Source organism: Notothenia rossii (assembly GCF_949606895.1).
Source record: "Notothenia rossii genome assembly, chromosome: 7".
In the NCBI taxonomy this organism is placed as follows: Eukaryota; Metazoa; Chordata; class Actinopteri; order Perciformes; family Nototheniidae; genus Notothenia; species Notothenia rossii.
The window spans coordinates 80,521,868-80,548,528 of NC_136905.1; the positions used below are offsets into that span (position 1 = coordinate 80,521,868).

The 26,661-nt window shown below is 38.6% G+C and overlaps 1 protein-coding gene and 1 gene segment (V, D, J or C); both read left to right on the forward strand.

The window, feature by feature from the left end:
• LOC307047308 (Ig kappa chain V region Mem5-like) overlaps positions 1 to 23,864 on the forward strand; it is a 161,785-nt gene extending 137,921 nt beyond the window's left edge. The window contains exons 3-4 of the V gene segment in view: positions 21,927 to 21,964; positions 23,402 to 23,864.
• On the forward strand, positions 1,686 to 14,970 carry LOC307047295 (nuclear GTPase SLIP-GC-like). The gene is made up of 22 exons (XM_079694207.1): positions 1,686 to 1,692; positions 4,724 to 4,836; positions 4,992 to 5,039; positions 5,489 to 5,522; positions 5,657 to 5,743; positions 7,711 to 7,801; positions 7,997 to 8,213; positions 8,333 to 8,548; positions 9,141 to 9,332; positions 9,415 to 9,590; positions 9,995 to 10,088; positions 10,171 to 10,258; positions 10,366 to 10,487; positions 11,199 to 11,369; positions 11,457 to 11,611; positions 11,750 to 11,870; positions 12,711 to 12,819; positions 12,913 to 13,046; positions 13,259 to 13,340; positions 13,460 to 13,538; positions 13,629 to 13,677; positions 13,790 to 14,970. Exons 6-21 carry the CDS (start codon positions 7,743 to 7,745, stop codon positions 13,636 to 13,638), a joined length of 2,025 nt encoding a protein of 674 aa, XP_079550333.1. The 5' UTR covers positions 1,686 to 1,692; positions 4,724 to 4,836; positions 4,992 to 5,039; positions 5,489 to 5,522; positions 5,657 to 5,743; positions 7,711 to 7,742; the 3' UTR covers positions 13,639 to 13,677; positions 13,790 to 14,970.
• Positions 23,865 to 26,661: the final 2,797 nt, after the last annotated feature.

Here is a 26,661-nt window from a genome sequence, read left to right on the forward strand (position 1 = left end):
TGGTAAATAAAGAATGCTGGAAATAACTGCATCTCCATTAGCCTATATGCAGAGACTGCCTTCTTCATGTCGTGAATTGCAGCTGGTGTTTTAATATGGCAATTGGCAATTTGACTTATACAACATTCGCAAGTTGTACATTTGACTCATACAATAACCCACATTCGAGTGATGCTCTAGTTTCTTCATGTTTTTGTTTTTTTTCCTCTCGGACTGAAACTGTCTTTTCACCGACATCTCTTCACCTGCACTAGTGGCCGTATCAAAGCCGTGATTGGTCAGATGTCGATTCATTGCAACGGTGTCGGGTTAGAGACGTGCTCCCCTTGTCACCTCTCACTCTTGCGGGGGGTGCGCGGAGAACTGAGCGGAGAACTGCGCACAGCAGCTGAGGCCCTCTGGGCGGGCCCCCCTGCGCAAGGCGGGGTCCCATGCAGCCTGCGTGATTGGCCTGTAGGGAGGGGCGGCCCTGATAGACGCCAGCCATTGGAAATGAATGGTGAAAAAAAACGTAGGGATTCTACAATTTCAGAGGCGTTTTGTAGAAATAAGAAACGTTTAGATGTGAGACTGGGTTGGATAGTCAGGCAGCCTTTTAGGATTAACCCCCACCCCCAGTACAGAAAAACATGTTGGCACTCCTTCCCATGTTTTAAATGTCAAGTAGGGTGTTTTTTGCTTGGTAAATACGCATTCAAATCTACAGCCTGTAGATTTGAATTTATCTTGCGGAAGCTATGGGCTCTGCGGAGCGTGTGTTGGCGAAAGGGAGAGACTAGTCCAGAAAGAGGAAGATCAAGCACTGGAGGAGTCACATGAATTAAAAAGGGACAGACACAAAGTTTACTTATATTAACAATGAGATACGTAGAAGTCTCCTGCGCCATTTTGTGAATATTGTGTATCTACAACCCAAAATGTATGTGCTATATGTTATTTATTGATATTTTTGTAAATGTGGATAGACCCCTAAAGACACTTTTTTTCACTTCTTTCTTTCATAATTTAGCTTATTTTCTTTTTCAGAAATGTCTGTAGAGCTTTAACCCCTTCTCTCCTTTGGTATAACAAGCTTCTCACTCGGCACCCACCTAATACTTTTTAATTACTGGGTATGAATCAGCATGTAAGCAGGAAAGTTGTTGAATTTGAATCACAATTTAAAAAAACTTTACTCACTAAGAGGCATATAAGGAACCACAAGAATAATAACTCTCCTTTAAATACACTACCATTAAACAAAACAAAAATGACTTATAGTGTTTAAAAAACTCTTTGTGGAGTGTTACTTTGTCTCGCTTTTATGGATTGTGTCCCTCTTAGAGAGTTTTATCCCATTCTAAACTTCTTAATTCTACCCTAAGAGGCAAGAACCAACAAACATTTGACATAAGAATACCCACATGCTTAGAGAAAAAAGGACAACTTTAACAGGGAATAGGATTATGGCAAAGGGTTTACATTTCAGACACAAATGCAGTTCAAATTGCATTAAAAAAAAGAAGCCTTAGATAAATAAATAACATATGATTAATTTAGTGTGGGAGGAGTAACGTTCCACACCTCTCAGCGTATAAAAAGAAATACTTTAAGTTTCGTTTTCTAGGTTGGGTTGGGTATTGAGATACTAAGCGAGAGACTCCTTTAACCTGCTTTTGGCTTCATATCAACAGGCTGTAGGCTACGCTACGGGTAAGCTTTAGAACGATTAATATTATTTTGTTTCATTGTTAATTTTGAAAGTCATGTTCTATATTAAATGAATTCTAATATGATGTGTTCTAATGTGTTAGAGTTTCTTGTGTGGTTGACCTTTGTCCCAGGCTATTGAAAAACACATTAACATTAAATTAGTTTCAAAACCAATGCACACGTTTTTGTTTGTTTTGTAAGGGAGCTGTATGTTCTTTCATGTGTGTATGTCTTCTGTACCATGTTGTTCTGTGTTTCTGCCTTAAATAAATACAAATTTGATCACAAAAAAAGCTAAGATCTGAGAATCTGGAACCATGACATTTTGACATTCAACCAAACAATTATCAAAAAAGAAAATTGCCAATTAATTTTCTGGCATAGAGTAGTTAATTAAAATGTTAATTTCAGCTGTACTTGTGTAAACTGTTGGATAGTTTGACAATAATTGATATTTGATTCAGAATCATTTATTTTATTTTACATAGATTACATTCCACTGGAAAACTTGAAAGCTCATGTTTCTTTAAAAGTCTATGAAGTGCAAATAGCAGTAAACAACCAAGCAGGCTCTCCTCGAAAGGAATTTCCTAAATTTGTACTCAGTTATTTTTGCTTATCTTGTGATCACACAAATATTTCCGACATGCTTCATATAAACACTTTAATTAGGCTGCCATTATCCTTTTAATAACCCTTTATTCTTCTATTAAAATATCATAACTCTCACAAGTAGTTATTTTGTTGATTCAAACAATTATTTGTTTACTTTCCAGTTGCTATTCTTAATCATGGATTTTGTTTGCAACAAATTAACTGAATGGAATCTCAGCGAATGGATACAAACATTTAAAGGTAAAGTATTCCCATGCTGTTTGTTGGACAAAAATATTATTCAAATTCAATATGACCTTACTATACTGAAATATCTAAGCATCTACTTGAAGACACACAAACTGCCTCAACATCGTTATGCAGTAACTTTCTGATATATCCCTGACATACTTAAACAATCTTTAATACTTGTACATTTTCAGAAAGGAAACTATTACATATTAACTTCAGAGTAACTCATTTTCTGTAGCATATTTTCAGCAGCACTTAAATCAAGTGAAAAAATAAATCAAGTAATAAATGAAATAATAACAAAATATGACCAATATGAATTCAGTTCAGACCACCTTATGAGGCTGTAATGCTCTTTAACGAGCAACTTGCAGGGATTTTTTTTTCTACATTTATGCTTAAACTTGCTTGAAAATACAATTAAAAAAGTGAATGCAGGATTTGATATGTTTTACGAGACATAAGGGCAGGAATTCAGAGGGAAAGGAGATATTTTGAGCTCTGCTCTTAAAAACGGCTTTTTTTTAAGGTCATACGTCAAACGTGTCATATTACATCACACAGAGCCCGGGGACACATTTCCGCTCTCTGACCGCGCCGGGTATAGTTAATAGTTGCGTTGAGTTGAGCCGTTGTGTTTTAGTGAGCTGGTATTTTTCGGTAGTTTTACATTGTATTTCACCATTTGTAATCATGGTGCAGTATTGTGTTTGTGCAGGTTGCAAAAATACCAGCCTGTCAGGACATCGAGTCCACTATTTCCCTAACAGGAAAAGAAAGCTAGCTAGCTTTTGGTCCTGGGTTCGTTTTGTGCAGACAAAGAGACGGGACTTCAATGCTGTATCAGTATCAACAGTCCTGCCAGTAACGTTACGTTACTATATTATCAATGCTACTTTAGTTATAGCCTGATATATGATCGCTAACTTCACAATGTTGTGATGTGACGTTAGCTAACATTCTGTAGCTAACGCCGATCACTCACCAAGATAGCTGCCCCTTCCCTGCTCTCTCTCTCCCCTCCGGTACAGCTCCGAAGGTAGTGTGGAGTTGCATCAGGTAACGTTTATCAGGAAACCGTATTACATCTCTCTCTCCCCCTTCGCTGCTCTCAGCAGCAGAGGAGGAGAGTGATGGGCGGAGACGGGCAATGTTTTTGAGGTGGAAAAAGGCGGTCCTGGTGATGTGATTTATGTGGTGGTTGAATTTGAGCTGACTGTCGAAAATGACTCCGAGGTTGCGGATGTGAGGGGGGGGGAGATAGAGTGTGGCTGTCAATGGTGAAGTTGAAATTCTGGATGTCTTTGATACGGGATGGGGGGCCGATGATGATGATGTCTGATTTGGCACTGTTCAGTTGGAGATAGTTTGTTTGCATCCATGCTTTTATTTCTGAGAGACAGTTGGTGAGAGTGGAGTGTGTTGTGGGGGTGATGGTTTTTGTTGAGATATAAAGTTGGATGTCATCGGCGTAGCAGTGAAATTAGTTTCTGTTATGGATCAGTATCAACAGACCTGCCAGTAACGTTACAATATTATCAATGCTACTTTAGTTATAGCCTGATATATGATAGCTAACTTCACAATGTTGTGATGTGACGTTAGCTAACATTCTGTAGCTAACGCCGGTCACTCACCAAGATAGCTGCCCAGTTCTCCACTGGTTCTCCGCACACCACAGCTCAATTTCTCTCCGATGGCCGTTATTTCTTCTAATCCTTGGCTGCTCCTGGTCTCTTGGACGCCTAGCAGGCTCATAATTATAAGGTTGTGGTACGTCATATGCATTCGAATATTCATGTTCAACTTCTTCTGTGTCTTCTGTGTCGAAGCTAGCATTGGGATCCATGTTTATTAATACGTTACACCGGCCGCTCTCCCCCTTGTTTCCCCTTTGTTACGTCACACGCGGGAGGTCACGTGGGGAGGCTTTTTTGATGCAGAAGTGAACATGTCTTACAAAAACGACGCCAGATGTCACTGTAGTGTATATTTCTGTATATCTTTTTTTAAATCTAGTGTATTCATCATTTTCCTACACATTTATTCACAGGTGTCTTTAACCTGGAAGTTGCTCTTTAAAACATATTTTCAACAGCTGAACTCACATTTCACCCCATGCAAAATACACATCTACAGATATTTGCAATTGGTTGACATTTCTTAATTTAATTTTTTTTTACAGATCACGAAGTTGACAAGGAAAGCCTTTACTGTCTGGAAGATCAACAAATTGTTGCCTTGATCCCAAAAGTTGGACCACAGTCAAAATTCAGAAATAGACTCAGGTTGTTAAAGGTAATGTCTGCATTTTTATTATTTGGTCTCATTAATCTCAAGAAATGGAAGACATCTAGATTACAAAGGAGTATAATATATCTTATTGACTTAACTATCATTTTATAAAATTCTTTACTATTATGGATTTGAGACTTTTTTTCTTTTCTAACTAGGAGGAACAAAACACAACAGATCTGGAAACATCTGAATCTTCTGTTGAAGTTAGTTGAATGCAGTTGAATTCACTTTTTATATTGTCATTGTCTGTTCAACATTTTACATGGCCACTATGAGTATTTATTTTATTCACAATTGAAATGGGAGGAAGCTGTTTCTGCTTAGGTAATGATTACTTTAAATTGACCATGCTTGTTATCATTGAACTTGACTCAATCTTTCATGCATTGATATTTAAAGCCTCTTGAGACAAAGTCACCTTTAACTGAAGAACTGTGAACTGTTTAATGTGTGCATAGTGTTGTTTATTCACTAAAAAGGATGCTGAATGTGATCACTTTATAGCCATGTTTCAAGTATATATTATTTTGCATGAAGTTTTGAATGGGAAATAAAATGCAAATGTAGGTGTGTGTGAATTGTGACGATGTGTGTTCAAACCTGTAACACCCTGTGAGAGGACAAAGAGTCACATATTCGTGTTCATCCTCAGGTTTTTCCTTCCACCAGCAAAACAAATGATGAAGGTGAGATACAAAGTTTCTTATGGATTATATGCAGTTTTACTTTATGAACAATAATAAACCTGCTATATCTAAACAATGTTGAGAAACATTTTAAACGATAAATATATATGTTATTTCCAAAAAATAAAATCAAGGAAAGAGGAAGTCGGATCTCCAGGGTGAGTCCAGCCAATCACCAGCCAGAAAACGACCACGTGATGATATACAAGGATCATACACAGGTATTATTATTACTTTCCAAAATTAATACTTACAGTATAATGTGTTTCATGTTTTATTGTTTAGCAAATTAACTTACATATATGTAGCAACACAGGCCTTATTAAAGGTCCCATGTCATGCTTTTCTGGTTATTACCCGAGCCCGTGTGTGTTATGAAGGTTTTTATGCATGTAAACGGTCTGCAGAGTCAAAGTCCCTCAAAGTACATCCTGTGCGTAAAACAGAAAAGACCTGTCTATGCTGCCCAAGAACGCATTGTTGGGTACGGTGACGTGACCATACCCAAATGGACCCATTGGAGCTCCTCACAGACACACACTCTCTCAGCGGCAAAATTGTGACGCAAGGCCTTGACACCAGTAGGCCAGCTCATTGTCCGCTCCTCACAGCAGCGAGCCGCACAACATCCCGCCAACACGGCACCCAGACCCCACACAGCATTCTCATCTGTTTGTCATTACTGGGCAGGAGCTCCAACAAGCCGTGTAGGACAGAGAGTGAATACACATAGGCTACTATACAGCAGGGACGTGCACAGACATTTGGAGGGGCTATTGATCTAAACTGGAAAAAGGGCCTCCCCCCGAAAAAAAATATATGACCAACACGATTATTACATTAACTGATTTGAACAGTAATTCACATCATCAACAAAATAAGCTAACGCAACTACTTGCATTCGCTGACTTGATTTTTTAAATGAAAACCAGGGACATTTTTGGTTTTGAGGTCCTTGTCTCATTAAAATATCTAATGTTAGTAACTCTATTAAAGAAAACATGGGGACAATTCAATGTAGTTTGACCATTGTAACTGCTGTGCAGACATACTGATAAAATAGGGCTTCTATAATTACCTTAAATAAACTCACTGATTAATGAAACCAGTTCAATACGCATTATTCTTATCATTCTTTATGAGCGCAGTAACGGTAAGGTATACAGTATCTAATTACTTATTTATTTAGTATTCCATAACTTAATAACAGAGATGGTCAAATTAAAGTAGAGACATGGCAGAAATCCTACAATGAAGCGGGACAGTGAAGTGTTCTCTTGTATGTGGGAGGGCGATCAAGAAAAGAGAGCGAGCGGCCCCGTCGAGGGAGTTTACGGAGCAGATGAAAAGACACAGAAAGACAGAAGCACAATAACAAGTATATGTAGGTGTTTTTTGTAAATAACCAAGGGTGTCAAGAGGAAGTAAAGTCCCTGCCATGAGAAAATTCAAAATCCATTTTCCAAAATCCGACACTAGAGGTGGTCTTAACGCACCGGCACCAATAGGCCTACAGCAGCCTATAATACATATTATATATATAATACATGACATGTGTAATCACACACTTAGCGATATAGAACATAATTAATCAAAACGTAGGCCTAACAGTTGGTTTAAAACACTTTTGTGGTCATACTGTGGAATTAGTTCACACTGAAATGAGTTCTTCATTCAAAATGTTGTAGCCAATTACATGTAAGAAGAAGGAGAAGAAGAAGAAGTAAAATAAGTAGTAGAAGAAGAATGAAGCTGGTGTGTTTCCCGCAGCGAGACACTACAATACTAATTGTGGGCTTATCATGTTAATTCGACCACAACCTCTCGCTCTCTCCAGAGGGGCAGGTCAGCCAAAAAGGGAAAACGGGCCGTTGCCCGGGCAACAATAGCCCGTACCTGTGCACGTCCCTGCTATACAGAGATGCTGTATCAGAAACCAATGTGAGTTTGGAAAATTGCACAATATAAATCTATTCTAGTAGACCTCACAATGGAATCATGATCAGTAGAAATGGCCATGACATGGGACCTTTAAGTTATAATGGCCGTAAACTGGAAGATACTTGCCATATATAAATGATGAAAATTATAATCTCAGGTATTATTGATTGCTTCATTAGGAATACATCTTAATGGATATACCGGTTAATGGTTCCTGCTGAATAGTTATTTAATTTTACTCTTACAGAAGAAGCCATTCTGTCTGATGTGAAAAACATCATGAGTTGTGTCCTTAACAAACTACCTAAACAAGACGACAAGCTCAACAAGTTCCTGAAGTGAGTATCAGTGTTTTCGAGTAAGGGGAAAGAGTTTAAAGAGAACATAGTAAACCTGTCGAAATTACACAGCACTAAGAACTGTTCTTATTTGTAAGATTTCGTCTTGATTTTGACACAATCATTTAGTGTTTGTTAAATGTGTTAATTTGATCAATTACCAAACCATTACCATTTCAAACTCTTGCACAAAAGAAATAACATCAACGATTTGGAGACAGACAAGAGGGAGATGGTCGGTGTCTTTGGTAAAACGGGCGCTGGAAAGAGCTCTCTGATAAATGCCGTCATTGGAGTGAAGGATCTCTTGCCCTCTGGAAGCATCAGTGCATGTACCTCAGTGATGATTAAAGTGGAGGCTAACATGCGTAACGCAAAGTATGAGGCAGAAATTGAGTTCATTACAAAAGAGGTAAAATTAGCTAAATATGTTTGTTAACTTTGAGCTATTTCAACATTTATGATGAAGCTGCAAATAAATATATATGCTGACTACACAATCTGCCATATAATAACAATTATTTTCTTTAGGAGTGGGTAGAGGAGTTGTGGACCTTGATTAATTTCATCGGTGTTAACGAAGATCAGGAAAAATATGGAGAATATAAGGACACAGTTAAAAAGCTGTCACTGCTGTATGGAGATGATTGGAGAGACAAATCCCCTGATAGCCTCATGGATAAAAAATACTTCAAAGAAATTCCTGAATTTCTCATTTCCAAGAATAAGATTTTGACAAGTGATACAGTAAGTCAGACTAAAACTTAAATCATTTCATAAAACAAACTCTTGATTGGCGTAGTTTCACGATAGAACACCCAATGCGAATGTAATTCGGTATGTACTCAGAAAAATGGGCTTGATCTATCTGGGCTCTAATTACAATAACTACAAAACCATATCTACTTTATGCATCATAGGGGAAAAAATGTCTACCAGTAACTAACTTGTTTGCAAGAACCACCTAGAAATGTTTAATACACTACCAGCTTTACATTTAAAATCATGTTAAAAATGTTAAACCTAATTATTCGCCATTGCTAAAATTTAAACATAAGGTTTGCTACATTTTGATTTAATTCAGATTTTGTTGTTTCAGTGATAGGGTTTCAAATGGACTTTTACTAACTGTTAAGTTCTAATATGTGTGATATGTCATGTGAAGTGCTCTGAGCACTTGAAAACGCGCTCAAAGCACTTTACATGAAAAACGTAATGAATTATTATTATTATTAATGTTACGCTGTAATAATTCTTTAACACAATCTTTTTTAAGTTGAAGTTTGTTCATGTAAAAGAAATGGCCTTGCATTGCCTCTTGTTTTATTATTTATTTTAGGCTGAAGAATTATCTGCAAAATTGGTCAAATACACACGAAGTGAGTCAAAAGACGTGAAGAGGTGGTATTGGCCACTGGTGAAGTGTGTGACTGTCAGAGTGCCGAAGAATCGTCTTCTCCAGCACGTCACACTTGTGGATCTTCCTGGAAATGGGGACCGTAACAAGAGCAGAGACATGATGTGGAAAAAGGTGATTTATCCACATGCAATGCTGATTATTGTGGAAGGTTGCAATGACGATAACCATTATTAATTGCTCTATTCCCCTCCAGGTTATTGGAAGTTGTTCTACTGTGTGGATTGTGGCTGAGCTGAAGCGAGCAGTTTCAGAAAAAGAACCCTGGGAGATCCTGGAAGAATCCTGCAGCCTCATGGGAAATGGTGGCGAGTGTCGGCAGATTCATTTTATCTGCACCATGTCTGATAGTCTTGGAGGTTCAGATGATCAGTAAGATTCCAAAAGTACTCAGTTAAATGTAACATTCAATTTAGACACTGACGCTTGAGACGGAGGTGGCCAAGAGGAGAAACCATGGAAACATTGATTAGGTTTACGTGCACATTAGTATCCTGGTTTTGATCGAATTCTGGGATATAATGTTCACTTGAAACCTAATATCATAACAGTATCCATGTTTCTAAAATGTCTGCATGTGTGTCTTGATTCCTCAACATCTCAGCCATTTATTTCTGTCCTAATGTTGTTGCTTCACAAACACTTTGTGATGCTGGATTAAGCCCCTCCATGTGATCACTGGTAATTGAAAGCAAGATCGAGATGCGTAGTGATATGATATCCTGGGATGTATATTCAGTTTGTGTAATTCTTCAAATACAAATCTTTTCATATAGTTCAGCAGCTGGTGTTCGTGCTCAGATACTGAAACAAAACAATCAAGCCAAGAGAGACGTGAGGGCAGAATTCAGCGAACTAAAAGATGTTAAGGTGAGTTATATTGAATAAAAAAACACAAATATTGTCTAAAAATTCCGAACCTGCTTTTATATCGAAACTTGTTTTTTTTTAGAAACAATTCAGTGAGGAAGATTTCAAGGTTTTCACAGTAAGCTCCAAAGAGTTCATGAAAAAGAAATATCTAGATCCAGATGACACAGGTGATTCAAGTCTCCATAAGTGAGCCCGGGATGACACAATATTAATACTAATTGAGTATAACATGTCAATTCAAGAATGTAATGTAAGTATGTTACATTTTTTACAGAAATTCCCAAACTGAGGGAGTTCTTGCAAGATCTCAATAAAAGTCACTCTGAGACATTGAACTATGTGTCCGGAGCTCGCGGGATTCTCTCTCTGATTCAGGGAGCCAAGAGCAGAGAAGGGGTAAGATCAAGTAACAACATCTTCCATTGTCTTTACTATTGACAGACAATAATAACATTCACAGCAAATAATGAAGCTGCATACACTAAAATGTTGTATAAAAATGGTATAGTCAAAGAAAGACTGTTTACATGTAATTGTTACGGCCTAGAGATACTGGACCCCAAAGCAAAAGACTTAGAGAGAGATGGTCAAAAACAAAAAGTTTATTTTAAGCAGAGGCAAAGTAAACGGCAGTGGAGGCAGGAAGCTAGCTGGCAAGGAGACGTCAGGGACAGGAGGCAAAAATCCAGGCGAAGAGATCACAGGGACGAGGAGAGCAGCGAGACACACCGGAGGGCCGAACACAAAGGAATTATCTGGCAGGGAAGTGGCAAGAGGAACAGGCTTTTATGTCAACAGGTGAAGAGATGAGTGGAAACAGGTGTGCCTCGTCTGTTGCTGGGAGGAACCAGCCAACTCCCTGTCACACACCAGCCCTGCAGTGGAAAACAGAGAAGGGAGGGGGGAGACAGAAGAAGACACAAAAAAGCACAAAACAAAACCCAAACTAAACAGGATCAGCACAGTTATATTACAGCCAACAAGCTATTGGATTTGCTTATTTTGTGTTGCTTCAGAGAGGATGCATTGCTACAGTAATTAAAGGGTTAAAGGGCTGAATTATGGTTGTATTGCTTTAAATAATGAATTTGTTGTGTATGGTTTCAGGCTGACATAAAGAAAACTGTGTGCAAAGGACTTGAACAAAAGCTGAGTCTTGAACTTGATAAAGTCAGGGAACCCATGGAAGAGACACGTAAGGCTTTTGAAGAATGCCTCCGTGAGGGGGTTAAACAATCACAAAGTTCATGTGACAAAGTCTTAAAATCGGTCCTGAAGGTAAGTATTTAAGTTGTAATTAAATCAGAACGACTGATTTTGCATTAAATATGAATATGTCTCTTACAAAATTCTGTTTTGTTTCAGACAAGGAAAGGTGGTGCATTTCACAGGTCGTTGAAGTGTGTAGTTGAGAAGGGTGGCATCCACAAACCAAAAAAAGGGAAATCAATAAACATCAATATGAAGTTAACTTCATGTTTGACTGACAGCATTGACGAGGAATTTAAGAAGACCTTCCCGTAAGAAATGACTTCATAAAGACATAAAACCCTGTGTTGGAAAACATTTGTTGTACAATACATTTAAATATATTATTGAAATACAAACTTGTTAAGGCCTTATAAAGTTAAGCATCTATTTGTGTTAATATGTTTTAGAAATGAAGGAAACAGTGGACCATTCAACGGGGTCATCAATGCGTTTTCACTTGGCACAGAGAAGCTGATGAATAAGGAGGAAAACAATGTCAAACTGCAGCTGACATTTCTCAAGACAGAGGTAAACGATCCTATTCATTAGTCCATTATCAAATATGTTTGATAAACCAGGGAGACTGTAGTGGAAGGGTGAGCAATTATTATCAAATATAATACATTTTGATCAGTCAACATATTGATATACATTGTACTGGAATAACTCTGGAGATGGCTTTGAAAAATTAAATGTAGCTCAGCGCAAGTTCAATCAGGAAGACAACATTATCGGTTGCCACACGTTATCTCAACAAGTGATCAGGGGCATCCCGCCCCGGCTAGCCAATCATCGCACCTGCTAACCCCTTTAAATCTGCTCTCGCCTCCCCGTCAGTTGTCATTTCAGGTGTCAACGCACAACCCTCCTCCACCCCTTCGCCCCCTGTCTCCTAATACAGGGCCAAGCTGAAACCTTCTCCCTTCAGGTCGGACGAACTACGATCACCACCACCAGTGTCTAGACCCCGGGGGGTTCATCAGAGCGGTTCTTTCCCTCCTGAATGATCATCATGCAAACCCGGGGGCTAATCGCCAAAACATCATTACAGTTACTTGTTGTAATACGTCAATCACTATTCCCGCATGTCATGGGTCCCGATAATAAACATGTACTTCATACATCACGTCTCTCCTGATTGAACTGCAGTTGTAAAGCTGACCCTACCCCAAGTCATGAAGACACACTCAAGATTACAATGTAATATTCTGATATTGGGCAAAGCTGGTGAACAGGTCCTATCAGTTTAAATGATGTACTGCTTTTCCAGGTAACATCTGGAAAAAAGAATAAAGGGAAAGATGAGCCTTGTTTGTAACTTATTCATTTTAAAATATATTGATATCTGCTTCACATTTTCTCTCTAAGGAGGACAAAATGAAAACAAGCCTCAAGAAACTCATCCGTGAGCGTAAGAAAACGATCTACAGCAGCCTGACAAGAACAATCGAGGAGACCATGAAAGAATGCTATGACAGTAAGACAGAAGATCCCTACAGACATGGAAATACACTTCTACACACTTTTGTGTTGCAACATTTTTATGTCAACATGTTTCTGTTTTATGTAGGAGCAAAAGAATTTCGAGGAGAAGGCTCGCTGAAAAAGATGAGCGATACTATTGAAAAGCACGTATATGATTCAAAGAACGTCATGTTTGCTCAGGCTAAAGACACCATGATGGAACAGCTGACAGACTTGATGGTTTGTCACATTTTATATTTCGTCATACAGTAATCATTCTTCACTTAAACATGTTAGGCTGCACATATCAATGTTTATCCATGATTTGTGGTCATCATTTACATAAAGGACTTTTCTTAATTCAAGGCTAATTCAACGAGGAACACTGCAACACAAACATACATGTCCAAAAACGTCAGTGATAAGTGATACATATTTCAATGCTGATTTAGTTGGAGATCCCGAAGAAACTCGAGAGCACGATGCAGGAATCAATCGATCTGTCATTCAAAACAGATGGTGTCTCCATCCCAGGTAAAGGAAACGTAACAAAATCCCCCAAAATACTGAACATTTGATCCTAATTAAGAAGTCATACATTTCCATTAGTGTAATAAATGAAGACTTGTTTGAAACAATATGTTTTTTTTCAGATGTAAGTGTTGAGCTTGAGATGGTAAAGAACCACTGCAATGAAATGACCGAATGCCCAGATGTTGATGCAATTCTTTGGTAAAACTACATTTAAACATAATATAAAATATACATATTGTCTGGATTATGATTTGTTTTCTGAAAATCCTAACAGTGCTTTTATTACAGTAGTGATTAACCCGGTGAAGCAGCTGCACTGCGTCCGTGATGTGCACAGGTAGGTGTTAGTGAACCTGACGATCCAAACTGTTAATAAGATGTTAACAAGTGTTTGTTATTAACATTCAATTTCACAACATCGCTCTTTGTCTCTCTGGTATATGTTTCAGGGTTGATCAGTGAACAGTCGCCTGTTAGCATACATATAAAAGACATGAGGCCTCTGGATTGGGTCTCAACGATTTTTTTTTTAAGTTCTTATCTCTGTTGTCTTTGAGTTGTTTTTGTTGTTTACATAATGGGGTGCCCTAATTCATGTCATTTCAAAAGCCTATTAAAAAAAGCAGTTTGATGAAAAGCTTAGGTTTTACAGCCCATAAAGGAATATATCTCCATGTCAATAGCGACCCCCACGTCGACCCCACCCTGCTTTTGTGCGCATCAGCATTTTAGTTGTCTGCCAGAAGCTTTCATAAATGTACTTTTTAATCCAGTTTTCAGCACACTTTTACTTAACACTTTAAATCATAGTCTTTTTTAAACAACGGGCTTTTACCCTAGCTGAGGCAACAGGAGTTCTAGGCAGATTGATGTCCGATTCTAAGACGACAATCAGAGGTTAGCACCTTGGTTTGTACCAATGTAAGAGGACTTACAGATCAAATAGGAAACTTTAAACCTCCAGAACTGTTTGCAGAGAAGCTACGGTAACTTTGCATTAGCTTGTAGCCTCTGTGGCTTGTATCCATCAAGGAAACACTTACTTTAAAAGTAAACCGCTTTATTCAGTGCTGAACCAACTTTACTCTCTGGGTCAGTTTGTTTTGGAGAGGAGGAGACCTCTGGGAAAATGTTGAGCATAATGGCAAACTGAGTTGCTATGCTGTCTTCTGTTATGTTTTGAATGAGATCTCCCAGTGAAAAAGTCCTCACTATGCCCGTCTATCGGAGAATAGATATTGGATCTCAGACACTGCTGCGATGTCACAGAGACATTTTGCTTTTAATAATTCAACACTTGTTTTGTCTTTTTCATATATCTATTCTCTGTTTTGAATCTGTTTATATTCTGTTTAGCATTGTTTGATACGTTTAGGCTGACATGTCAATGAATTAATGAAATCCTCAACATTGATCACAGCACTGCTGAGGGTGATTTGGATGTAGACTAGGCATCTCAAAGAATGATTTTGATCTGTTTTCTCTTATTTTAAAGGAAAAAACTCACTGCAAATTAAGTTTTTTTTGTGTTTTTTCATTCATATATGAAATCTAGAGAGATCTAGAAAAAGATTCTTATTGCATAAATGTATTTAATGTGGTATACGCTCCAATAAACCAATACAATTCACCTCTATTGTTCATGTTCTTGTTAAAGGATCTTTCTGCTCTAGGTTTTTAATAACATACATTTGTATTGTTTGATAAACATTTCCATTTGCTCTTCCTGCCAAACCGGTTCAGTACTAGGATGCGGCTTTTTAAATAATGAGTAGTAAATGCAATCATGCTTTTGAATGTCACCAACGTGCTACTTACTGATTGGTCCCAAAGTTTACCACCATTCCTCTCAGTTATTTTTGTTTATTTCTATTTTCTGAAGCAGCAAAGCCACCCTATAAACTTAGTAATATCTCTTTGAAGCATGAAATGTGACATCCTTACTCAACTTACTCCAGTGTTGAAAGTTCTTTACAATAACAACAGTACATGTTAAATATAAAAGCTGAATCAGAGAGAGAAAGAACAATACCAGGCATCACACACAAATGATGTTGCAGTGAAACACTGTTCACAAAGTGGCTGATCTGGCACGCCTTAATGTTAGCTTCTCAGTTTGCGTTACTGGCACCAGCGGTCTGTTTAAGTCAAACTTAACATATAACATTTCCAACCTGCTACATTTGCATTATTGTTTACAGAAGTTAGTGTTTTTTATCAGTAAAACATGTCAAGCGAAAACTTCTGACAAGTAAATCTCCCTCTCCATGTGGCTTAATGACCTTAAACGTAGGCCAGATTATAACAAAACATTATCTTAAACTGAATCCTTTGAAACCACATGACCAGAAATATTGCTAAAACCATCAAACTAAATGAAAGCAAGTCGAGAAAAAGTATCTAGATGTATGTTTATGTACTTTAAAGGACTAAAACAAAATCACTTGTATCAAGACCCACAGCAAAGCATCATGAGACCTTTAACCGTCATACTCCCCTGCTGCTTCAGTCAAGGTTTCAGTATAAATGCCTAGAGTTTAGAAGATTTAGATTCTGAATTTATTCTGGTCATCAAAAACACTATTTGGGATTAAAAAAACAAAAAAACGTGTGTCTTGTTTTTTCATTCATATATGAGAAATAGAGAGACCTAGATCAGGGGTTCCCAACCCCTGGGCCGCGGACCGGTACCGGGCCGCGGAGGTGTTACTGCCGGTCCACAAAATAGCTGTGAGTTTATCGTAATATTTGCAGATTTATAATTATATACAAATATTTTATCATAATTTTTTTTGTATGTTTTGCACCTATACCATTCATATTATTTCATCCAGTAGCCTAGTTCCACTTTCACCAGAAAACAGTTGAAAATGGCTTTTATGATGTTCTGAGGGATTCGGCGGCTCAGCTTAAAGTGGACCTATCATGCTATATTTGAATAATATAGTGTAGGACCATACCTATATAAGGTATATTTATACGTTTTATTTTTCAAAATACCAAACAGATCATGCATTTGATCCATTCCTCATTTCGCTCAATTTAACACTGTCTTTCATGCTCGGATTCAGTGAGAACAGCACCATCTGGTGGCCTGAAATATGTACTACAGCGTCTCCAGCGCTTTCGAACAGCAATGTCCGTGGCTGTCTCCTCCTGATTGGTGGAGTTGGCCCAATAGCCGTAGCGCCACCGTCCTGATGTCAGAAAAGTGTTCAAATCTGTGTATCAGATCCGTTGCAGCCCCCTTTTAAGATATTTGGGTACGGAGGAAAATAGAGAGGGTTGTGTTTTCTGACACTTGGTGAGTTCCCTGGAACACCGGGGACACACATTCATGTATAAAAGACGTACAAAGTGCATTTTGCATGACAGGTCCCCTTTAAGGTATCAGCCTCTCGTGCGCACGAGAAAGTTACCGGTGCGCTTGATACAAAAACAAACCGATTATTTTTGTAGTTGTAAACTCACGTGGATTAAACTACAATTATTAGTGCTTTCATGTCAATTCGGCGATCATATGATTAATTAAATGATCGTTAAGATGATGATTAAAAATCGTTTGTTTGAGCCGGTCTGCATTTCCTGATGAAAAAACAAATCGATGGTTTTGTACTTACGCCAACGTGGATTAAACAACATTATTTTTTAAAATAAAACATGGTGATGTTTTGTAAATGATTACATGTCTCTTATTTAGTACAGAATATGATCCTATCCGTGACATATGGACAGGGCCGGCCCATACCACTGGCGTAGATGTTCACCTAGGGCGCCAGATCTGGGGGGCGCTGCGCTGGCAGATCTGGGAGGGAAACATTTTTTTTTTACCGTTGGTGCTTATCCTAATTTTTCGGCCTTGATGTAACAATATTCATAATTAAGTAAATGTAACACCCTTTTCACCCCGGTTACACTTTTCATTTGCCCTTTACGATGGGCGCTGTAACTGATGAAAATGGGGGATGTTGGCTTATCAGGCGCCCGAAGCTCACAGCCAAAGTGCACAGAGAAGTTGGCACGTCAGCTGGAGTATTGTTTTTAACGCGTTTTTTCTCTGATCGCTCATTTTCGGACTTTTAAGGAGAGAAGTGACAGCACATTATCCGACACAACATGCAACAGATGCAGGTACAGAAAATACAATCAGTCATGAAGAGGGGGAGGGTTGGGTGCACGTGATTTTCTTGTTTCAAAGATCAACTTCCCCAAAGAACGATTTAATACGACAGCTCTGCTTTTTTTATTTCCTGCTACCTAGTAAATCTACTCCGCGGTTACATTACTTATTCTTAAATGTGCAATTCTGCTTAATGAGTTGTGTTTAGTAGGCTACTGTATGCGCTATTTGCACATCCTGCTTTTAGGCAAGCTTTTGGATGCATGCAACAGAGTGGTTATTTACAAGGGTGTTGCTACTTTTGATCAGCACTGCCCTCTTGTGGATTTAAGCGAAATAACTACCAAAAGAGAGATGGCCACAAGAACATGGCCTTTAATCAGAGATCTTGTACTTGAGTAAAAGTAATAGTACCTGAGTGTAGGAATACTCTGTTACAAGAACAAGTCCTGCATTCAAAATGTTACTCAAGTAAAAGTACAAAAGTATTAGCATGAAAATATAGCTAATGTACGAAAAATAAAAGTAGTCATTGTGCAGATTGGTCCATTTCAGAATAATATATATGATATGTTTTGTAATGATTGGTTATTAAAGTGTTCTCAAAGCTGGTAAAGGTGCAGCTAGTTTGAATGACTTTGTATACTGCAGGGTAGCTTGTGGATTTACTCCAGGTGGAACTAAAGTCTGATTTAAGAGTTAATCATTAATCCAAATCTGTAAAGTAACTAAAGGTATTAAATACACATAGTGGAGTAAAAGTACACCATATACCTCTGAATTGTAGTGGAGTAGAAGTACATATAGTATTATATACTTCACTTGAGTATTTCGATTTTTTGCTACGTCAAACGTTACATTTTGCTTATTTATTGATACTTTGAGATATGTGTATACACATATCTCAAAAGTGTACTTAAATGCAGTACTTTAATACATTTACTAAGTTAATTCCCACCTCTGCCCTTAATATTGCAAGTATTGCATTCAAAAAACGTACCTATAAGTCTATACGTTTCTAGTAATTAATGTTGTTTACAAGTGATGATTTAACTTTATTTTTTGATCTATTATTTTATAATCATGTGTGAGGTCAAACATATATAAGTTATGTATAATATAGTGGATGTAGAAGCAATACTTTTGTACAGTGCTTTTCAAAAGGATCCATAACAATACACATCATTGGGAGTTTCATTATGCAACTTCAATTCCATTAGATTTTAGAAGTCTTAGGTTTATAACCAGAAAACATGCTTTGTGCTGATTGTTTTAGTGTCAGTGTGTTTTAGTGCTTGGTTCCTGTCAGCTCTGAGTTCAGTGGGCTGTGTCAGTCTCTTCCTCTTCAGCAGCAGCAGGTCGTTCCTGCTGGAACAGCTCAGAGTCTCTGCAGTCTGACTGAGGGAGGTTTTTGTACGACGACAAATCACTGTGTGAACACTGGGCCACTGTGGAGACTCTGACAGGAATAAACTGCTGCATCTTCAGCCTTCAGTCCAGTGATGGTCATAGAGAAGTCAGAGCCGCTTCCACTGCCACTAAACCGAGGTTCTGTTCCTGATTCACGTGTGCTCACAAGTGTTATTAAGAGCTTTGGAGGCTGTCCAGATTTTTGTTGATACCAGGACAAATATTGACCATTGCTATTTGTGTAAACACTTGTGCTGGTTCTACAGGTGAGAGTGACGGTGGATCCTGGAGCAGACGTCTCGACTGCAGGCTGAGTCACAGTCACCTGACCGCTGCATCCTGCACACAAAAACAAATCATTGATTTCTCAGCAGAAAGAAAGGAGAGGAAAGGCAGCACATGATGTTTGAAATGTTGCTGAGTGAATGAACCTGTGAAACAGCAGCAGGCCAGCGTCCAGATGAGGATGGTGATGAGAGTCATGGTGCTTTCTGCTGACTGACAGATGTGAGTCCTGCAGTGTTGAACTCACAGGACTATAAACCTTCTCAGTTCACTGGAGGATCAGCTGACCATGCAAAGCCTCCTCTCTATGGAAATGATGTCTCTGCTCTCAGCACACTGAAGGCAACGTGGGACACGAAACCAGGAGGAACACTGTCTGGATTTACACCGTCTATCATCTGAATGGAAGAACAGATTTATATCAGGAGTGGAGATGAGGATTTGAGTTTGTCTCCACTGTGGTTGGTATGATATGTCTGTTTGTCTGACATTAACATACTTACAGAGATTCACTGTAGATAAATAACATGTTTCAGTAGAATAGTAGACTGAGTGTGGCTTCACCAGTCACACAGAGTTACATTATTGCACATCATGTGAACAACATCTTGTTCCTTTTCCTTTCTTAATTCTGAGAGCCATGTTCATGCTCAACTCTGACCGCATTTTACACATTTGTGCACACATGTCTGCACAGCCCTCCACTTTAAATATAATTCACTGTAGTTTGCCATATATTGTCATATATTCATTGTTCTAAGTGTTTTAGTGTTTTAGCTTTTAAGGTTCAAATTTGGTGTAAATACTTATTTATATTATCTTTATATTTTGTACCTACTATTGCAACTTATTTTCTTAGATTGTTTATGTTCGTACCACCAGACACCAAAGCTAATTCCTTGTATGTGTCAAAGTATCTGGTAATAAACTTGATTCTGATTCTGATGCACGTCTGCTAGTCCTAAAGCCTCTGCTTTGCACTGGTGGTCTCAGGGGGGGTCAGGGGTCAAATCATGTTCAAACTAAACATCTCTTGGATGTTCCTGCTGTTTTTGATTTCAATAATGGAACAAAAAAACATTTCAGGAAACTTCAATGAAACTGGTTGTTAGAAAACCTGAAGTTTTGAACTAAGATGTGAATTTGAGGTTAACTAATGGATAAGTTCATTGATTGATGTAAATAAGAGGGTTTTAATCAGCCACAGTTTAACATTTTAAAGACTTCATTAGATTGATCTTTGTCATTTTGAATCAGGATCTTTATAATAATGATTAAATAATAACTCCAGAGAGGCCAGAGATGCTCCTGCTGTGAAGCACACCGAGTGGAGACATGTGGGGAAAAGATAAAGAGCGTTAGATGTTTTAATTCGGGGAAGCAGAGATCATAATATGGTTTGTGTGTAATGCTGCTTTTACATAGAATGTGTTTTGGACTGGGTTTAATCTCATTAATCCATTAACATCTGTGTATTTAAGAATAAGAAGTGAATAGTGCTGGGTGGGTTCCTGTCAGCTCTGAGTTCAGTGGGCTGTGTCAGTCTCTTCCTCTTCAGCAGCTGCAGGTGGTTCCTGCTGTAACAGCTCAGAGTCTCTGCAGTCTGACTGAGGGAGGTTTTTGTACGACGACAAATCACTGTGTGAACACGTCACCACTGTGGTAACTCTGACAGGATTAAACTGCAGCATCTTCAGCCTTCAGTCCAGTGATGGTCATAGAGAAGTCAGATCTGCTTCCACTGCCACTAAACCGAGATTCTGTTCCTGATTCACGTGTGCTCGCATATTTTATCAGGAGCTTTGGAGGCTGTCCAGATTTCTGTTGATACCAGAACACATATTGACCATAAGTACTATCTGTGTAAACATCAGGGTTGGTTTTACAGGTGAGAGTGACGGTGGATCCTGGAGCAGACGTCTCGACTGCAGGCTGAGTCACAGTCACCTGACCGCTGCATCCTGCACACAAAAACAGATGATTGATTTTTCAGCAGAAAGAAAGGAGAGGAAAGGCAGCACATGATGTTTGAAATGTTGCTGAGTGAATGAACCTGTGAAACAGCAGCAGGCCAGCGTCCAGATGAGGATGGTGATGAGAGTCATGGTGCTTTCTGCTGACTGACAGATGTGAGTCCTGCAGTGTTGAACTCACAGGACTATAAACCTTCTCAGTTCACTGGAGGATCAGCTGACCATGCAAAGCCTCCTCTCTATGGAAATGATGTCTCTGCTCTCAGCACACTGAAGGCAACGTGGGACACGAAACCAGGAGGAACACTGTCTGGATTTACACCGTCTATCATCTGAATGGAAGAACATATTTATATCAGGAGTGGAGATGAGGATTTGAGTTTGTCTCCACTGTGGTTGGTATGATATGTCTGTTTGTCTGACATTAACATACTTACAGAGATTCACTGTAGATAAATAACATGTTTCAGTTCTGTTTCAAATACATTTGTTAATAACTATTATTTCAAAGCCTCATGTTCATTTAACCGTGTAGAAACTAATATAAAACTGACAAAGTTAGTTGTGTAGCAGACTGTAATGGTTTCTCTGCCAGGTGTAGAAAAGTGATGAAAAATGACATAAATCTTCTTAATTCTTCCAGATATGTAATCCATATCTTTAGAAAAGCTTTGTTGATTTAAAAACTGTATATGTGTCTCTGTTATCAGTGAGATCAGGGAGCTCTCTCAGTGATACATGCTTGTTGACAGAGCAGGAGGTTTTTGTACGGCCACTCAATGAGTTTGTATCACTGTGGTACACTTTTGGTGGAGGAACCAAACTCATCGTTCACTGTAAGTACCAGAGATTTGAATTTTATAACATAAAACATTACATTTCCTTTTGAATCAGAATATGATAAATCAAGACATTATTTTGGATAATATACATTATGTCTATATTTTTTAAATCTATAAAGCTTGTCTGAAGAATTTAAAAATATTAAGGAAAGTTAGTTTTATTTAATATTGAAGAAGATGTTACGGTGAATTATATGAACGTTTTACTTTTCTTTTTTAATAAGATATAAACACATTTTTAGCTCACAATTGACCAAAGAACAGCTGCTATGTCATAAAATCTAATTGTGATTTTCATTTTAATATTTATATATTTTAACATTCAACAAGTGTTTGATATAAAATCTGCTGAGGATCCGTTAAAACAAATGAAAAAGTGTGTTTTTGTACATTCAGAGTCGCTGCAGGGTGCGTTCACAGTCCGTTAGTTTCAAAGAGTTCAAAGGAAGTGAAACAAACAGATGACAAAGTCTTCAACTGTAGAAGATGTTACTTTTTGTTTTTCTTAACAGTAAATGATTGCAGAGATTAGTTATTCATTCTGAAACATTGTAAAGCAGAGATAAAGCTTTTCATATTATGATCATTACATGAACACCTTCATTACGTTGCATACTTTCATGTAACTCTTCAGGAGTTTGGATGAGTGCCAAAGAAGAAGATTCATTATTTTAAATGGCAGAATGATATAAAGTATCACCGTTTGATTTGATGAATGAAACCCTCGTGTTCTCCCATGCCTCAGCTCCTCTTGTGATCACAGCTCATGCTCACAGCTGACCCCCAGTTTCTCTGTCCTGTACCTTCAATGTATAATTCTTGTTCTGATGAGAGCTACAGAATAACACTCTAACTCCAAACATCAAGTTTAACATTTGATTTTATTTATCAAACCCTCATTTCCTTCCTCATTCTGTTTGTTCTGGAACTATTTGAATGTTTTTAAAATATGTTTTATTGTTTTATGTCCTACATATTTGTATGTTGCATTGTTGGAGGAGCCTTGGGCTTTTCATTGGCTTATCTACATCGCCATGTGCAATATGTGCAATATGTGCAATATGTGCAATATGTGCAATATATACCTGGCTGCTAAATCCTCAGAACTGTTACAGGATGTGTATTTTGTAAATTGTGTAACTTTTTATTTTATTTTTTATTATATTCTAACTTTTTTTTACTTGAATACTTTTGTATGCATGCTTCTTCGTAACATGAAGCTGTCTCTGGCTCTTTTCTGCTGTAACAGCGTGAATGTCCCCTCTGTGGGACTACTAAAGGTATTCTGACTCTGGTTCTGATTCACTGCAGCTACTGTGCATATGACAGTAAAGCCTCTGAATGTTTGAATGTGTCCTGTATGGACTCTGTCTCACAGCGTCTGTCCCTCAGTGGAAGTTCATCTGCTCCTTGTGTCTCTCTCCCCTGCAGCGGGCTCCATGCTCAGGCCCTCCGTCTCTCTGCTGGCCCCCTCCTCCTCTGAGCAGCTCTCTGGGGGCTCGCTCACGCTGGCCTGCCTGCTGACCGGCTACTCTCCTCAGGGAGCCGTGGTGAGCTGGGAGGTGGACGGCACACAGGTGACAGAGGGGGTCCTGAGCAGCTCGGAGGAGGAGAAGAGCGGACTCTACAGCAGCAGCAGCAGCCTGAGCCTGAGCCAGGAGCGCTGGATGTCAGGAGAGCTGTACTCCTGCAAGGTCCTCCATCATGCCCACAGCCAGACCCAGTCCCTCCACAGGAGCCAGTGTGAGGGCTAGAGGGCCCGCTGGAGCCCAGGAGAACACATGCTGCTCTGATCATCAGGAGCTTTAATGTTTGGAGAGGAAAGTGAAGCTTTGTGTGGCCGAGAACAACACTGCTGTAAAGTGTTGGACAGCAACAACTTAGAGAGTGATGTGTGAAGCTCAGCAGAGATGAGAGTGTGCTTAGTTACTGTCATGTTGATGATTCCGGATGTTCCTAATAAAGCTTTCTCTGATAAATAACATGATGAAGTGTTTGGTGTTTTATTTAAAGTAGTGAGACATTCAAAGGTTTTATAACATTCTGCACTTCTATCAGCAGAACAAGATAAAGCTTTGGATATTTATTTTTTAAGTGGCAATGAAATTGACGTGGTGGTGAAGGAAAGTTACTACACTGTTTTATCGTGATTAAGAATTTGATCCTAATGTGAACTTGATTTTTAGTGAGGCAGAAAGTTTATCAAAACATATTGGGCTTTTTTTTATCGACTAAGATTTGTTAGAAAATGTTTTCAACTTAAATGTATTTGAAAAGTGTGCTTATTACCTCATGAATACTACTGTATAATATATGTCAACATATATATTTAAGAAGTATAATATAAGACAAGCTCAAGTTTCAGGTGTGGGCCATATTCCATTATACTTTTAGAATTTGATGAGGGCCAATACAAATGTACGAGACACCCCTGATCTATGCATTGTATTGTATTGCCTGGTTAATAAATGTGCAACACAGCACTAGTCACATAGTGTCACACTGTAGATCCTGTTTTACATTAATCTCTCATCAGAGATGGCCTTTTTCTCTTAGTGACTATGTATATAATTGAACATCTGGATTAGGAAAGGGGAACATTTGAGTTCCACTTCCCCTCTGACTGGGGCTCATGTAGTTTCTGTACGTTTGTGCCGGTGGTGCGTATCAGAACCTCAGGTCAGGTCACAGCTCAGCACTCTGTACGCTGTTTCATACCAGGGAGTTTCTTGTATGACTACATGAGGCCCACATTAGCTCCCATACAGCAGTCACTTCATGCATCTTCAGCTCTTGGTGGTGGGAGTGACTTTCATTTCAAATCCACTACAGCTCCGAGACAGAGAAATAAAACATAGCTACTGAATGTAAAATATTTGATATGAAGAACAGTTTGAACATTAAACTAAACTAACCCTATTTCTGTAAAGGCTGGTTCATGCACTCTCTGTAGACTCAAATCAGTATCTCACCCTGGATGTAGACTACCAGTACCAGCAGTAAAACCAGCAATAACCTTATTTAAAAACTGGATAATTGTGCATCAAGGCCAACAAATCTTCTCTGAGAGTTGTCTGTGTTACATCTGCATGAAAAACAACAATGCTGCCCTCTTGAGTCGAAACAGGAGTATGGAGAGACATTTGAATCTTTCACATCATGCACTGAATCTGAGATACAGTGACATAAAAGTCCCTTCTTTATCGGAGCAAAGTTCTCTTGTGAGGCTTTATCGCTTTGCAGTCGCCCTGTATAACAATCTAGAGTCTGTCTGGGTCTCTTTGTAGTTGTTTTGCCTCTTTATGAAGTCATTTAGCACTTCTTTGTGGCGTCATGCCTCTTTCTCATCATTTTGCATTTCTTTGTGGACTTGTTGCGTCTATTTTCTCCTCTCTCTTTGGTCATTCTGTCTCTCAGTTGCATCGTGCATCTCTTTCCATGGCTTTATAAAAAATGATTTACATTTATTTAATCTTTATTTAACCAGATGAAAACATTGAGACAAAATCTCATTTACAATGCTGACCTGGCCAAGAAGGCAGCAACGTTACACGTTCTTACACATAACACAGACATTTAAAATACAGAGAACACAACTAAGTAAAGAAAAGACGAACAGCAGTCACTACATTGTGCACATTAGGGACAGTAAGAAAGGTACACTACTTATTACTGCAAGAGCAGCTGGTGGTAAGGACCTCAGACAACTTCAATTTAAAACAGGCTATAGGGACAAGAGCCATCAGTTTGAGACTTGATTGAAGGTCGTTCCAAGACCAAGGACCAGAATAAAAAAGATTCCTTTTTCCAGCCTCAGTCCACACGGCAGGAACCTGGAACCGTATCCAGGCACTGGGTCTGAGGTTGTAAGAGTCACAAACTGGAGCAAATCTGGCACAAATATACAGTGGAAGCTTTCCTAAAATGGTTTTATTCAATAATAAAAACCAATGCTGCATCCCACGCATACTAAGTGAGGACCATCCAGTTAGGCTATACAGTGTGCAATGATGACGAGTCCTATAGGGTGCATTTGAGATGTATCGCAGTGCAGCATGGTAGAGTGGGTCAAGTTTGGCCAAAACAGTGGGACAGGCAAATCTATAGATTGTATCACCGTAGTCAAGCTGGGACAGGAATAAGCCAGAAACCAACCTTTTACGGGAAGAAGTTGAAAAACAACATTTAAGTCTGTAAAGGAAGCCAAGAGTGAATTTCAATTTCTTAGTTAGAACTTCAATGTGGTTTTTAAAGTTTAGATTTCTGTCCAACCAAAAGCCCAGATATTTTTATGTATCCACAAACTTAACAGAGACGCCAGTAAGGGTGTCAATGAAGAGGCAAGAGGACGCTGACTTGGGAGCAAAAAGCATTGCTTTGGTTTTCTTACCGTTCAATAGCAGTTTAGAATCAAGAAGCGCATGCTGCAGGGTGATAAAATCAGATTTTAAATTGGAAACGGCCATATCCAGAGAAGGAGCACATGAGTATAAAATAGTGTCAACAGAATACATATGATAGGTAGAAAATTGCATCTGATTACAAATATTGTTTACATATAATAAAAAGAGCAAGGTCCCCAAAATAGAGCCCTGTGGAACTCCCTTCTCCAGGGTGACAGGCTCATAGACAGTACTACCCAACTTTACGCATTGAGTACGGTCGCTTAGATCAGTGTTTTTCAAAGTGGG